The sequence below is a fragment of the Carcharhinus amblyrhynchos genome, chromosome 2, assembly GCF_965287045.1.
Source record: "Carcharhinus amblyrhynchos chromosome 2, sCarAmb.v2.hapA, whole genome shotgun sequence".
NCBI classification, from domain to species: Eukaryota; Metazoa; Chordata; class Chondrichthyes; order Carcharhiniformes; family Carcharhinidae; genus Carcharhinus; species Carcharhinus amblyrhynchos.
In genome coordinates, this window is record NC_137325.1 from 140590801 (window position 1) to 140606729 (window position 15929).

The window sequence follows — 15929 nt, forward strand, 5'->3', positions numbered from 1 at the left end:
CCCTTTAGTCTGAAATATATGAATAAACGGGGCTGTCACCTCACCAGATTGCATCAGACGAGCTAATTGACGTCCTTCTGGCCGCTGACGCACATGGTGCTGACGTTACATCCGGCCACGCCCTCGGGGCGGACGATCCGATGAGGCCACATCCTGTTCGACCCCGCAGGCGCACAGTCACATGAGGTCACTTCCCGTCCCGCACAAGCCCCGCCCCCGAGGTGACATTTGCCGGCGAGCGGGTGCCGGCGGTCAGTTGGTGTGATAGTTCGCTGCAGTTCGGAGTGTTCGTCACCCTGGGATCAGGTGAGGGGTATTCGGCGCTGGGCCTGAGCTGATCTCATCGTCCCATTCTGAGGGTTTTAGTTAACATTTCTCAGCTTCATTCCCCGCCCCCCGCCAGCCCAGAATTAAGGGACAGGGGTCTATTTGGGGGGGGGGGACAAGAGGATGCCAGGGCTGTGAGGGAGGAGAGTTTAGTGGGCTGTGGGGGTGGGGGGTTGTTAATGGACAACGGGCTGTGGGGCTGAAGGGGTGTTTATAGAAGACAGAGGCTGTGGGGGGTATTAATGGATGACAGGGATGTGGGTGGGGGTGGTGGGAGGATGTTAATGGATGACAGGCGCTGGGGAGGGGTTGGGGGTGTTAAGAACATAAGAAATAGGAGCAGGAGTAGGCCAACTAGCCCTTCGAGCCTGCCCCGCCATTCAATAAGATCATGGCTGATCTGTCGTGGCTCAGTTCCACATTCCCGCCCTCTCCCCATAACCCTTAATCCCCTCTCTTATCAAAAACCCATCAACCCGTGTCTTAAAAATATTGAGCGAGGCAGCCTCCACCACTTCAACGGGCAGAGAATTCCAGAGATTCACCACCCTTTGAGTGAAGAAGTTCCTCCTCAACTCCATTCTAAACCGCCCCCCCCCTTTATCTTGAGGCTGTGCCCCCTAGTCCTACTGTCCTTTCTGAGCGGGAAGAGTCTCTCCACCTCTATCCTGTCCATCCCATTCATCATCTTATACGTCTCAATGAGATCTCCCCTCATTCTTCTAAACTCTAACGAGTACAAGCCTAATCTATTCAGCCTCTCCTCATAGCTCAACCCCCTCAACTCCAGCATCAGCCTAGTAAACCTCCTCTGCACTCCCTCCAAGGCCAAAATATCCTTGCGTAAGTACGGCACCCAAAACTGCACACAGTACTCCAGCTGCGGCCTCACCAATGCCCTATACAGCTGCAGCAAGACCTCCCTACTTTTATATTCAATCCCCCTCACTATGAAGGCCAGCATCCCATTTGCCTTCCTGACCACCTGCTGCACCTGCAAGCTGGGTTTTTGCGACTCATGCACAAGGACCCCGAGGTCCCTCTGCACCGTCGATGGACTGTGGGAGGGGTTTCTTAATGGATGACAGGGGTGGGGGGTTCTTAATGGATGACAGGGGTGGGGGAGTGTTAATGGATAGGGCTGTGGGAATGGGGGGCTGTTAATGGATGACGGGCTGGAGGAGTGGTAATGGATGACGGGCTGTGGGGGGTTGGGGGGTGTTAATGGATGACGGGCTGTGGGATTGGGGGGTTTGTTAATGGATGACAGGTGTGGGAGGGGTGTTAATGGATGATGGGCTGTGGGATTGGGGGGTTGTTAGTGGATCTCAGGGATGGGGGGAGTGTTAATGGATGACAGGACTGTGGGGATGGGGGTTTGTTAATGGATGGCAGAGTTGTGGGGGAGAGTTTAATGGATGACAGGGCTGAGGGGGGGTTTGATGGGATGACAGAGCTGTGGGTATTGGGGATGCCAGGTATTGGAGGGAGAGGTAGGGCTGTGAAAGCATGGTGCAGAGGAGGTATCAAGACTGTGATAGTAAGCAGACTGGCTACTTTGCCTGTCTAAGATTTAACTGTCTGTAGTAAGGCTACGGCACAGGTAATTATCACTGGACTAGCAATCCAGAGATTTAGGATCTCTGGGGACTCGAGTTTGAATCATCACCATGGCAGATGGTGAAATTTGAATTCAATAAAAAATCTGGAATTATAAGTCTAATGGTGACCATGAAACCATTGTCAGTTGTCATCAAAACCTATCTGGTTCACTGATGTCCTTTTGGGAAGGAAATCTGTTGTCCTTACCTGGTCTGGCCTATGTTTGATTCCAGACCCACAGAAATATGGTTTACTCTTAAATGCCCTTTGAAATGAAGGGCAGTTAGGGATGGGCAATAAATGCTGGCCCAGCCTGCTGTGCTCACATCCTGTAAAAATGAATGAATAAAAAACCTGTCCCAGACAATGCAACCTGGGACATTAGGCACAATGACAGGAGAAGGCTGTGAACTAAGGGTGGGCTACTGATTCTGACTGTATTCCCCTTCCCCCCGCCCATTGACTCCACTATCCGCCCAATCATTTGGGACATGTACTGCTCCTTGAGTAGAGTCAGTTGTGGCTCAGTGGGTGATTCTCAGTCAACAATCTGCGCTTTTATGTTCAGGTTTAGCGTAAAACCTCGGCTACCCTCCAAACACAGAAGAGAGCCCCTCTATATTGTCATATTGCTGTTTGTAGGGCACTGCAGGATTTTGACCAGGTGATGGTTTAAGGATGCTGGTATGTCTTAAAGCGGGATATTGTGTGCCTTTAGAGGGTGGGGACATTGTGTTCCCATTCACTTGATGGGGCTGACTGGGTTTTGAAATTGATGTCAAAGAAGCTTTGACAAGCTACTGTAGTGCATTTTATAGATGGTACACACGGCAGCTACAAATCCACCGGTGGTGGAAGGAATGATTTGTGGGAAGGTGGTGAATGGAGTACCAATCAAGTGGGTTGCTTTGTTCTGGATGGTGTTGAGCTTTTTGGGTGTTACAGTCGCACCCGGCCAGGCAAGTGGGGAGTATTCTATCACATTCTGGCCTTGTGGCTAGTTGCAGGGGTGGGGGGGGTGGTTTGGGAAGTTCATCACTGTTGGCTTACAGGCTTGAACTGTACTAATACTGCTTCATTGGAGGAGTTTTATTTTGTACAGTAAGCAAAGTTAAATCCTATGTATATATATTTTGATATATCAAGAAAAATATCAGTGATGTGCTGTCTGTCTGTAGGTGCTGTGCTTTAATCACAAATTTATAGGCGCTTTGAGATTTCTAAGCTATGTGTCTCCCTTTATATCATTTTGTGATTGGTGGGATTGAAGATGGTAGAGGAATAATTCTGATACTACTTTCCATTCAAATTACGTGGTGATACCATATTTGGGATTTTAGTCTTTGATTGGATGATCATCTGACTGGTTCAGTAGTTTTTTTCCTTTAACCCTGAGTCAGAAGTTGTGGGTTTAAAGTCCCACTTCAGAGATGTGTACAAAATGTGGGCTGGCACTAGCGCTGGACTGTCTAAGGTGCCAAAGTTCAGATGAGACATTAAACTGAGGCCATACCTGGCACCCCTGGGTGATGTAAAAGAACCAATGGCACTATTTCATAGTGGAATAGGGACCTCTACCCCCAGTTGCTCTCCTGCCGACACTTTGACAGTATTTGTCAATGATATATTTCTCTTTTGTAACATCTGTGTTATTGAACCTTAAAAATGGTTTCCAGTTTGCTCACTGGCTTTCTGACTTATTAGAAAAAGCATTTGTGTTTATATGTAGTGTATTTCATGACTCCTGATCTCTTGCGCTTTAGAACCAATTTGGTACTTTTTGAAGTTTAGTCACTGTTATGTAAGAAACATGGCAACTAATTTGTGCACAGCAAACTCCCAAGAACAGCAATGTGACAATGATAATCTGTTTCTTGTGATGTTGATTGAGGGATAAATATTGGCCAGGACACAAAGGCGCGCTTCCTTGCTCTTCTTCAACGTAGTGCCATGGGATCTTTTATATTCACCCAAGAAAGCAAATGGGGCCTTGGTTTAACATCTTATGTGATTTTATTTATTATTGTCAAGTATATTAGTATACAGTGAAAAGTATTGTTTCTTGTGTGCTATTCAGATAAAGCATACCGTTCATAGAGAAGGAAAGAAGAGAGTGCAGAACGTAGTGTTACAATCATAACTAGGGTATAGAGAAAGTGAGAGTTTTAAAGAGTTAGAATAAAGTTTGAAGCATAGAATGAGTGTAAAAGTTAGAATTAGAAGGTATGCTGGGCATAGCTTGCAAGATGTAGCCACGCTCTGGCACCATCTTGGAATACTTCTTGAAAGGTGGCACCTTGCGCAGTGCAACACTCAGCACTGCACTGGAATGTCACCTCTAATTTTTTTCTCTGTATGTGTGTTCAAGTCCTGGAGAATGACTTGAACCTTGTGACTTAGCAACTGAGGCACAACTGACACACAATTAATGTACTCAGGGACAGAGCCTGAACTGTCTGCATTAGAGTGGTCAAAACTTTAAACTGAAGGCAGTTTGATCGATTTATGAGCACAAGATTCTGTCTGTTCCCCTACCACCCATACAATCTGGATTTTTTTAAAAATCTAGATAAATGAACCGATTTTTCCAGTTGCATTCTGTTAGTGCTCAGATACAAACAGGTCGTGTCTTTTTTATTGGCTAGAGATGTGGTTTGAAATGGTAACTGCCACCAATAAAATGGCATATGATCAAAACACAGCTCTGTAGAAGGGTAGAGTTTTCATTTAGATGTTATATGATATTCTGGGACTTTTAGTTTGGAAATAAATTGGGCTTCAAGAAGCCACAGGTATTGCAGATGCCATTCAGAAGCTAGTGGAGTTAATAGTGACTGGCAGTCAATTTCAAACAAAGTGGAATGAGAATCAGGTCACTCATTCTGCCCCAATAGTTCCTGATTCATTTTGGGCACTTACAACCAATAAAGAAGATTAGCTTGTTTCATAGACAGGCTTACTAGTAAATCACAGAAAAAGGACACAATCAGAGAGAAAAGCTTAACTTGCTGGAAACTTGGAGAAAATGACAAGGCATATGGGGTTTTCAAACAGCTAGGCATGAGGAGGAAGTCTGGCCTCAAGGAAAATACTGCTCATTTCAAACACTGAGCCTGTCTGAATCAGCGTGTTGTCTAGGAAAGGTTAAATGCTCACTAATAGGGATATTGTAGTGTGTTTCTTTTTATTCTCCAAGAAAGAAGGGCAGCACAGTGGTTGGCACTGCTGCCTCACAGCAGCAAGGACCAGGGTTCAATTCCTAGCTTGGGTCATTCTCCTGTCTGTGCATGGGTTTCCTTCGGGTGCCCCAGTTTCCTCCCACAGTCCAAAGATGGGCGGTTTAGATGGATTGGCCATGCTAAATTGCCCCTTAGTGTCAGGGGGACTAGCTGGAGTAAATGCATGGGGTTATGCAGATAGGGTTTGGATGGGATTGCAGTTGGTGCAGAATCAATGGGCTGAATGGTCTCCTTCACAGTAGGATTCTACAAAAGATTGGGCCAAGGAGAAATTTGATTAGCTCTGTACCTCTATTTGGTCACTTACTATCAACAAAACCGTTTAATTATTCTGATCTCGCGGGTGTCAGTCCAGCTGTGAGAAGATTGGAGAAGTGCATGTACTGTTAACCCCAGGTTGCTGGAAAAATAGTTCGGGAGAAACTGTTCCCAAAAGGATTGAGAATGAGAGGGCACAGATTGAAAGTAATTTGCAAGAGAAGCAAACGAGATGCGAAGAAAGTTTTTTCACAGTGAGTGGTTCAGGTTCTGGAATGTTCAGTCTGGAGGCAGATTCAACTGTGAAATTCAAGAGGAAATTAGATGATTGTTTGATTAGAAATAGTGTGCTAAGTTGCAGGGAAATGGCATTAAGTCATGATGCTCATTTGGTGAGCCAGTGCAGGCACAATGGGCCAAATGGCCTCCTTCTGCACTGTAACAATTCTGTGATATTATTGTATATTTAGATATTGGTTAGTGCGAAAGATATCCGGACTGTTTACAGGACTAATTAGCACTATTGTATCTGGGATAATACTTAAAATAGATCTGAAATTTGTAACCGTTTTATATTCTAAAAGTAAGTTGAGAAAGTTTTCTTTATTGTGTGCCTAGATGTGATAAGTATGTGGCCTTTATATTGGACAGAGTACATTTTGATCTTGCAATGTTGGTTTTATAGTTATTGTTAAAAATCTGTTAATCTTTGCTTTGGTTCCCTTTTCATATATTAAATATATTTTACTAAAACTAAATTGGTTACCTCTTCACAAGAGGGGATTATTTTAAGATGAATGTGTCTAAGACATAGTAGATTAGTTCTCTAACCCTCCTCTTCAGTAAAATGCTAGCACTATGTGACACTAATGTTAAAACAAATAGTTCTCTTCACTTGAGAATGAGAGGCTTCCTCTGGCAAAGTATTCATTGTAACAGCTGTTTGTAATGAATAGTTTCTTAAGTTCACCAAAAGTATGTCAATATTTCTTATTATTTTCATTGAGCTGATTAGAGAGATTGAGACAACCTGTCCATTTTCTAAAAGTTCATTTTAGCATAGTGATATTCGAGTTGCCAGACTCTTGCTAATGTTTCACAAGCTAACACCTCCTGCCATTTTGCACTCTACCAAAATGTACTCCAATTGGTCAATATTTAGCTTGGAATGTTTAATTTCCCCTGAGCTGATCAATCATGTCATCTGGAAAGTTATATTAAAGTAGTTAAATAGATACCATCATATCTGGATTAGTAGTCCAGAGACCCAGGTTAATGCACTGGGGACCAAGGTTCAAATTTCACCATCTGTCATGGTGGAATTTGTATTCATTAGATTTTTAATTCCAGATTTTTGTTGATGCCCTTAAGACCATTGTCATAAAAACCCATCTGGTTCTCTAATGTCCTTTAGGGAAGGAAATCTGCCGTCTTTACCTGGTCGGGCCTACATGGGACTCCAGACCCACATCAGTGTGGTTGATTCTTAGCTGCCTTCTGAAATGGCCTAGCAAGTTAGGGATGGGCAAAAAATACTGGCCCAGCCAGCAACGTCCACATCCCATGACTGAATTATTAAAAATCAGAAGAGGAGGCCATTCAGCACACTGAGCCACTGCCTCCATTCACTTCGATCGTGGCTGATCTGTACCTCAACTTCATTTACCTACTTATGTTCCATATTACTCAATGCCCTTACCTAACAAGAGTTGAGCAGTCTGTGTTGAAAGGTTACTCATTTCTCTATCATTTATGTGGAGAAATTGCTTCCTGATTTGACGCATAAGTGGTTTAGCTCTAACTCTGGATTGCCCCACCATTGGAAATGGTTTCTTTGTCTATCCTATCCAATCCTTTATCATTTAAAAAAAAACCCTTTGTGCAATTTGTCCTCGTAGCTTTTACCTTTAAGCCCTGGTATTATTCTGGTGATTGTGTTTCCACTCCTTCCAAGTGGCAATTTAGTATGGCCAGTCCACCTAACTAGCACGTCTTTGGACTTACGTGCATGCTTGCCATATTCTGCCAATCAAAACATACTGTTTATCACTACTATGTTTCCTGCATCCTAACCATATACCACCTGATTTTGGTAGCAAGATCATTTGAGGTTACCTAATAAACTTGTGCAATACCATATCAAAAGCATTTCCCCATATCAGCAACATCGATGGAAACTTCTTTATCCACGATGCAAAAAATTAATGAGATTAGTGAGACATGACCTACCTGTAACAAACCTCTGTTTACTCTTTGACCAGCTGATTCCTGTCCAATTGCTTAGTCACTCTGATAGATTCCAGTAACTTCCCCACCATAGTTATTAAACTGACAACTGTGCAATTAGTGAGTTCCCCTTTCCTTCTCAAATAATGTGGTGATTTTGCAACTTCTCAGTCCAATGAGGTAATTATTTTTTATATTCTTTCACAAGATGTGGGTGTCACTGCCAGGCAAACATTGATTGTCCATTCCTGGCCTAGCCAGTGATGTCCACACCCCATGAAGGATTGTTTTAAAATTGTGCCATTAGATTAAAACATTTTGCAATTTTTTTTAGTTATTGCTGTCACATGTATTGGGATACAGTGAAAAGTATTGTTTCTTGTGCATTATACAGACAAAGCATACTGTTCATAGAGTGCATAGGGGAGAAGGAAAGGAGAGGGTACAGAATATAGTGTTATAGCTAGGGGGCAGAGAAAAATAAGCTTGATACGTGGTAGGTCCATTCAAAAGTCTAATGGCAGCAGGGAAGAAGCTGTTCTTGAGTCGGTTGGCACGTGATCTCAATTTTTTGTACTTTTTTCCCTGATGGGAAAAGGTGAAAGAGTATGTCCGGGATGTGTGATGCCCTTGATTATGCTGGCTGCTTTTCCAAGGCAGTGGGAAGTGTGGACAGAGTCAATGGTTGGGAGGCTGGTTTGCGTGATGGTCTAGACTACGTTCATGACACTTTGTAGTTTCTTGTGGTCTTGGGAGCCATGCCATCCAAAAAGGATGCTTTCTATGGTGCATCAGTAAAAGTTGGTGAGAGTCACGGTGGACATACCGAATTTCCTTAGTCTTCTGAGAAAGTAGAGGCAGTGGTGGGCTTTCTTAACTATAGTGTCAGTACTGGGGGATCAGGACAGATGATTGGTAATCTGGATGCCTAGAAGCTTGAAGCTCTCAACCATTTCCCCTTCATCACTGTTGATGTAGACAGGGGCATGTCCTCTACTACATTACCTGAAGTCAATGACCATCTCCTCTGATTTATTGACATTGAGGGAGAGATTATTGTCGTTGCACAATTTCACCAGATTCTCTTTCCTCCATCTCATCATTGTTTGAGAGCTGAGGCACGGTGGTACAGTGGTTAGCATTGCTGCCTCACGGTGCCAGGAACCTGGGTTCAATTCTGGCCTCAGGTCACTGTCTGTGTGGAGTTTGCACATCCTCCCCATGTCTGCATGGGTTTCCACCGGGTACTCCGGTTTTGTCCCACACTCCAAAGGTGTGCGGGTTAGGTTGGCTATGCTAAATTGACCCTAGTGTCGGGGGATTAGCAGGGGAAATATGTGGGGTTACGGGAATAGTGCCTGGATGGGATGTGGTCAGTACAAACTCAACGAGCTGAATGGCTGCCTTCTGTACTGTAGGGATTCAATGATTCTATGATTTGTTTCATTCATCTATCAGTTACCCAGTTCCCTTTCTGCTTTTGAGTTTAGTGAGTCTCTCGGCTTTTTAACTGTTAACTCCACTTTCCAGCTGGAAATTTTGTCATGTCATTGTGACTTGACGATGAGTAATTCGGGGATCATTTTCCTTCTTCCTTGTTAAGGACGAGGTGTTCCTGTAAACCAAATCCAGAATCTGAGGCAATCTGCAGTCAATGGCAAGGGCAGTGTAGAAAGCATGTGGTTTATGGGAATAGTGTGCAAGTACTTTTGGCTTGTATTGCCTGTCTGTCAGTCATTCGCAGTTTATGACTCAAATTGAAACCAGACTTACAAACTTGCATCAGAAAGTTACCATACTTCCCCGAAAGGGAGGAGAGTCTGTCAGTAATGCCTCTCCTTTTCTGAGACCTTTCTGCTTGCTAATCTAAGGGTAAACTTTGTGTGTTGTTGCTGTTACATTGCTGTTGGTAACATCACCCACAAAACTGATTTTTATTGAGTGTGATTGTAATCATTTTTTTGCAGCCGTCATGTCTTCAAGTGATGCCAGCCTGCTTCCTGTGCTTGCCCCAGAAGATGACCATACCTCAAAGCTTATTCGGAAATCCAAGGAATCTCCCTTTGTCCCTGTTGGTAAGTTGCTTTCCAAAACTCCTTGATCCTGATCCCCATTTTCTCAATTGCTATACGTCAATCATTGTATAGTAAATGACTGATCAAATACAAATTAAAAATAGGGATATTTCACCTTATGGGAGAGATCAGGATAAGGGAGACAATTTAAAGATAAGTCTCCCATTTAAGAGCAAGTTGAGGAGAAATAGGTAGAGATGTTCAAAATAATGAGTGGGATAGACAGGCTAAATATGGAGAAACTGTTCCCACTAGCAAAAAAAAATCAAGAACAAAAGTGCACATGTTAAAAGTGATTTGCAAAAGAAGCAGATGCGATGTGAGAAAAAACTTCTTCTCGCAACAAATGGTTGGGGTCTGGAATGTATTGCCTGGAAGTGGGGTGGAGGCAGGTTCAATTGAGACTTTCAAGAGGGCATCAAATGATTATTTGAATTGAAACAATGTGCGGGGATAGGACAGGGGAATGGCACTAAGTCACCACACTCTATTGGCGAGCCGGTGCAGATCCAATGGGCTAAATGGCCGCCTTTGCACTATAATAATTCAGTGAAATGTTTTCTTTGAGGGTGGTGAGTTTGTGGAAATTCTCTTCCCTAAATAATGGTAGGGGCAGGGCCATTAAATATTTTAAGGCAGAGATACATCCTTGACAAGGGAGTTAAAAGATTTTGGGAATAGACTGGATAATAAGAGGAGGTGAGCAGGAGGGGAGGCAATGATGTAGTGGTATTATCAGCAGTCTAATAATCCATTGGACTAGTAATCCAGAAATCCTAGGTAATACTCTGGGAACACACAGGTTCAAATTCCACCACAGAAGGTGGTGAAATTGAATTCAATGAAAAAAATCTGAAATTAAAAGTCTAGTGATGACCATGAAATCATTGTCAATTTTCGTTCACTAATGTCGTTTAGGGAAAGAAATCTGTCGTCCTTACCTGGTCTGGCTTACATGTGACTCCAGACCCACAGCAATGTTTTTGACTTTTGAATGCCCTCTGAAATGGCTGAGCAAGCCACTCAATTCAAGGGTACTTGGGAATGGGCAACAAATGCTGGCCCAGCCAGTAACGCCCACAGCCCATGAATGAATTTAGAAACAAAGGTCAACCATGGCTTTATTGAATGGTGGAACAGGCTCAAGGGGTGAGCCTGCTCCACCATTACATTACTTACTTCTGCTCCTAATTTGTATGTTTGAGAATAGAGCAAAGTAGCAGGGGTGCTGAAGCCAAATAAGTAAATATTTTACTTCAGCTGCTAGAATCCTGTGGCTGTTCAGTTAAACGCTGGTATCTTGAAAGAAAACTGCTTTATAGAATGGAAATTTGATGAGGCTGGACTGTAAACTGCAGCAAGGGTAAAGCATTACCAAAACTGGCACGATTGTTTTTAAAGTGTGGATTTGGCCATTTTCTTCAGTTTCCAGCAAAACATTTCATTAAATTTTTTTCTGTTCCAGGGATTGCCGGGTTTGCTTCTGTGGTGGCCTATGGACTTTACAAGCTGAAGAGTAGAGGGAACAAAAAAATGTCTGTGCACCTTATCCACATGCGTGTGGCAGCCCAGGGATGTGTGGTGGGAGCCATGACTATAGGTAATTTATATCTCCCAATGTTCGTGTGATTGCTAGTAACGAGCAAGGTCATAAACTTGTGCTGTTTCGACACATCACAATTCTTCTTTTCTGCTTAAATATCCAACACCAAGAATGAAGGAATGTAACCCTCCCTCATCTTTTCCCATTTCTGCTTGTTCTGAAGATGGAGACTGACGGAGGTTTGGTTCTATAGGGACTGACTATTCTTCAGTGTTGGAGCTTAAACTACATTAGATTATACAAGTGAGGAAGGGAAAGCCTAATTATCCATAAAAGTCAGTATTTGTGTGTGTTCCACACTAACTAATCCCACATCCATGTTTAGCACCGATCCATCTTGAATCTGCTAACGCAAAAGCGAATTGAGGATACCTTTGCTTTTAAATATTGTTGTGGATCTACAATGTCAACTTCATTTCAGTATATTTATTTTATTTTTTATTAGCATCATGAGTAGGGTAACATTAACACTACAATGAAGTTACTGTGAAAATCCCCTAATTGCCACATTCTGGCGCTTGTTTGGGTACACCGAGGGTGAATTTAGCATGGCCAATGCACCGAACCCACAAGTCTGTTGGACTGTGGGAGGAAATCGGAGCACCCAATTGCAAATCCATGCAGACACAGGGAGAATGTGCAGACTCCGCATAGACAGTGACCCAAGCCTGGGAATCAAACCCAGGTCCTTGGCGCTGTGAGGCAGCAGTGCTAACCACTGTGCCACCATGCTACCCTACATTTATAACATTATTCTACATTTTATACTGCATTATTTATGTCAATCTCAAATACTACATTTTCTAATGATTCTGGATCTTTGTTTTAAGACTTATGTTGGGAAAGTAGGTGTAGTTTGATGTTTGGTGCCACTTTTTTGAGTTTCAAATTTTTAAAGTGAATTCCCACATTGTGTAGAAATTACAGCACAGAAACAGGTTGTTCAGCCCAATGATTGGTAACAATGTTTACCCTCCATGTCAGCAGCAGTCATAATCCTTTGTGCATTGTGGATGACGGCATTGTTTCATGAGGACCAGGTTGGGCCTGTACACAGGAGTTTAAAAGAATACTGGGGAGGGGGTGACCTGATGAAACCTGTGTGATACTGAGGGGACTTGACAGGGTGGTTGCTGAAAGGATGATTCTCCCCTATCAGAGAGAAAGAGCTAGGTGATATCATAGATCATAGAATCCTGCAGTACAGAAGGGGACCATTTGACCCATCGAGTCTACGTCCACCACAATCCCACCCAGGTTCTATCCCAATAAACCCATGCATTTATCCTAGCTGGACCCCCTGACACCAAGGCAATTTAGCATGGCCACAAAGACAGTGACCCAAGCTGGGAATTGAACCCAGGTCTCTGGCACTGTGAGAGACTGTGTTAACCACCTTGCCGTTAAGGGGTCTTCCATCTACAACATATGAGGAAAATGTTTTCATCTCAAGAGGTTGTCAGTCTCTGAAATTATGTTCCCCAGAGAGAAGTGGAGGCAGGGTCACTGAATATTTTTAAGAGCAAATTGACTGACAAGGAAGTCAATGGATATAAGGCATAGACAGTGCAATCAGACTAGTCATCTTATCCAAATGTGGCATGGGCTTGAGGGGCTGAATAGCCTACTCTTGTTCTTAATTCATATTTGTATATTTCCTTTAGTCCCTTTTCTATCAAGCAGGTATCTAAAATAATCTTAAATGTTGACATGGTCTGTGCTTCAGCTGCTAACCTTGGCTAATTTGCATCTTTTACTATTACAGGAGTTCTCTATTCGATGTACAAAGAATATGTCGTGAAGCCCAGGGAACAGAAAAGCGCTCTACTTCACAAATGAATCTGGACCTGTATACTGCACTAGGAATTTAAAATTTTAGGCTTTCATGTGTACCTCACATTGAGGTGATCAGGATTTCTCCTTTCACCTTGTACAAGTACTCTTCAGATATTTAAAATCTAGTTTAGACTTTTTTGTGTTTAGACTTCCTATGAATAGTGGGAATATTAGCTCAAAAAGGACTTAGTGATGCAGGGTGCAGAATATCACATTTCAAATCAAATATACCTATACTTAAAAATAACTGCATATTTATACATTACAATCCTTGGGTACAAAATAATTGATTAATTCCAGATTGGAGTGATGGAGAATGCTTCAAACCTGTTTGCCATCTTGACTTACTTGGAGGGCATTAGCTACGTAGATTAGACTTATTGACATCACCCAACTGACTGGTTGTAATTCCATTTCCTTTTTATTTGGTGCATTTCTCACCTGTAAAATACAACTTCCCGGATACAATTAAGATTATCTTGTGACATTTGTTACGAGGTGCAAATCGTACCAAGTACTCAATGCTCGGTTCAAAGTTGTCATTTCCAACTAATTTGTGTTGAAGTTCTTTTTAAAAGCGCACATGTATTTCTGCTCCAACTTTCAGCTGGATGAGAAGCAATTATTTTTCCATCATATTAATTTTTATTCGCTCATCAGAAAGTTTTCAGTGCATTCAGTATTCTGCAGCTTTGAATCGAATGTCAAGTTCACTTTAAATTGCACAAATTGGGGTAGTGTTTTCAATTGGAAATGTTGGCAAAGTGCAAGAAATGCTGGACTTTTATTTCTACACTGAAGCAGGGCTTTGATGGGTTGAAGGTTGTAACTTGACTTCAAGTTATTAACCTTTGGTGCTGATTAACTCAAAGTGCAACTAGATAACATTGGGGTTCCAAATGCTTGAAAAATGTTAACCTGTGTGAAATTGATATGTTTTACAGACTAAATATAGGATGGGTGTTTTTGTCAGTAAAATACAAATTTATTGTGGCCAATCTCACTCCACATGAGAAACTTGATGGGTCAACACATGATTGTAGTTGTAATCTACTCAACAGGTTCCAATGGGACTCAACTGCATCTTTTAACAATGTAATTTAGAGTATAAAATCCTTTATCATTGCAATAGACACATCTTATTTAAAAAGTGCCTGAATTGAGGCTGTATTTTGCTCACATAGATTTATTTATTCATTATCTTTGTAACATGCATTTTACTGGAGATGTTATTGTACCATAAAAATAAATGTGGCTTTTACTGTTCTACTTTGAAATTTAAAACAAAACATAAAGACGTCAATGCAATGGGATTTGGCAGTTGGTATTGTCACTGGAGTAGTAATCCAGTAAATCAGAGTAATGCTCACAGCATTACAGTATTACAGCATTACAGTAATGCCCACCACAACAGATGGTGTAAATCGAATTCAGTAAAAGTCTGTAATTAAGATTCCAATGGTGACCATGAAACCATTGTCAATTGTCATAAAAAACCCATCTGGTTCACTAATGTCCCATTAGGGAAGGAAATCTGCCATCCTTACCTGATCTGGCCTACATGTGACTCCAGACCCAGCAATGTCGTTGACTCTCAGTTGTCCTCTGAAATGACATAGCTCAGTTTAAAGGCAACAAATACTGGCCTAGCTGGTAATGCCCACATGCCATAAATAAATTTTTTAAAAATTTGAGAGTACTTTGCGTTTTCCAGCATTTTCTCTTTTGGTAAAAATGGAACAGTTCTAGTCCCTACAATCATAGAAATGACACAGAGGAATATCCAAAAGGATTTTTACTAGGCGTTATACATAGCAGGAAAGGTTGAAGAGGCTGAGAGAGAAGACTTGATGGTCTGAAAGAAGACTTTAAGATTCTGAAAAGGTTCAGTAAGGTAAACATAGAAAAGATGTTTGCAAATGGAATTGACTCTCCTGTGAATGTCGTCTTAAAGCATATTTGGGTGACGAGCAAAGAAAAGTAACAGGACTTGGTGAAATTGCCAAATATTAAAAACAACCACCCAACATTCTTTCATAGAATCTCTACAGTGCAGAAGAGGCCCTCGAGTCTGCACTGACTCTCTGGCCCAGACCCTTCCTCCTGCCCTATTCTCTGGCCCAGACCCTTCCTCCTGCCCTATTCCTTCAACCCCACACATTTATCATGGCTAATCCCTCTAACCTACACATCTTTGAACTGTGGGAGGAAACTCACGCAGACATGGGGAGAATGTGCAAACCCCATATAGACAGTCACCAAATAAAATGTTAACAAAAAATAATGCCATCCATCCTCACACCTTAGTTGCAGGAAAAAATATATTTTGACAACAAAACATTCCATGACTAGGATGTTTTAGCGGTGCCAGATTTTTTGAAGTTTAGTTTTTTGTTCACATATTTATTTGACCAGTAGAGGGCAGGTGTCTCCCATTACAAATTCTGTTGGAAAAGTTGGAGCAGTGCTCAATGTGCTGAGAAAGGGGCTTAAACAGCCTGTAATGAGAGGAAGGGAGCACACAATTTGTAATGGAACAGTGAATGGGGCACTGTTTGTACTGGGGAAAGATGAATGAGGCATGGAATTTGAAGTGGACCAGACTCAGTAACAACTGAGGAGGTGCATGTTACCTGAGATCTGTGCTGGAAGAGGTATAGGAAGAAGTCTCACAATACCAGGTCACCACGTTCTGGAAGAGGTGGACATGGTACAGGGAATGAAATGGAGATTGATGAGTTACAGGGCTGAGAAGGTGGATGT

The 15929-nt window shown here is 42.3% G+C and overlaps 1 protein-coding gene across 1 annotated transcript; it reads left to right on the forward strand.

The window, feature by feature from the left end:
- Positions 1-185: 185 nt before the first annotated feature.
- LOC145359063 (HIG1 domain family member 1A, mitochondrial-like) lies at positions 186-14435 on the forward strand. The gene is made up of 4 exons (XM_080213437.1): positions 186-306; positions 9620-9727; positions 11193-11327; positions 13096-14435. The coding sequence occupies exons 2-4, from the start codon at positions 9625-9627 to the stop codon at positions 13167-13169; spliced, it is 312 nt and encodes a 103-aa protein (XP_080069563.1). The 5' UTR covers positions 186-306; positions 9620-9624; the 3' UTR covers positions 13170-14435.
- Positions 14436-15929: the final 1494 nt, after the last annotated feature.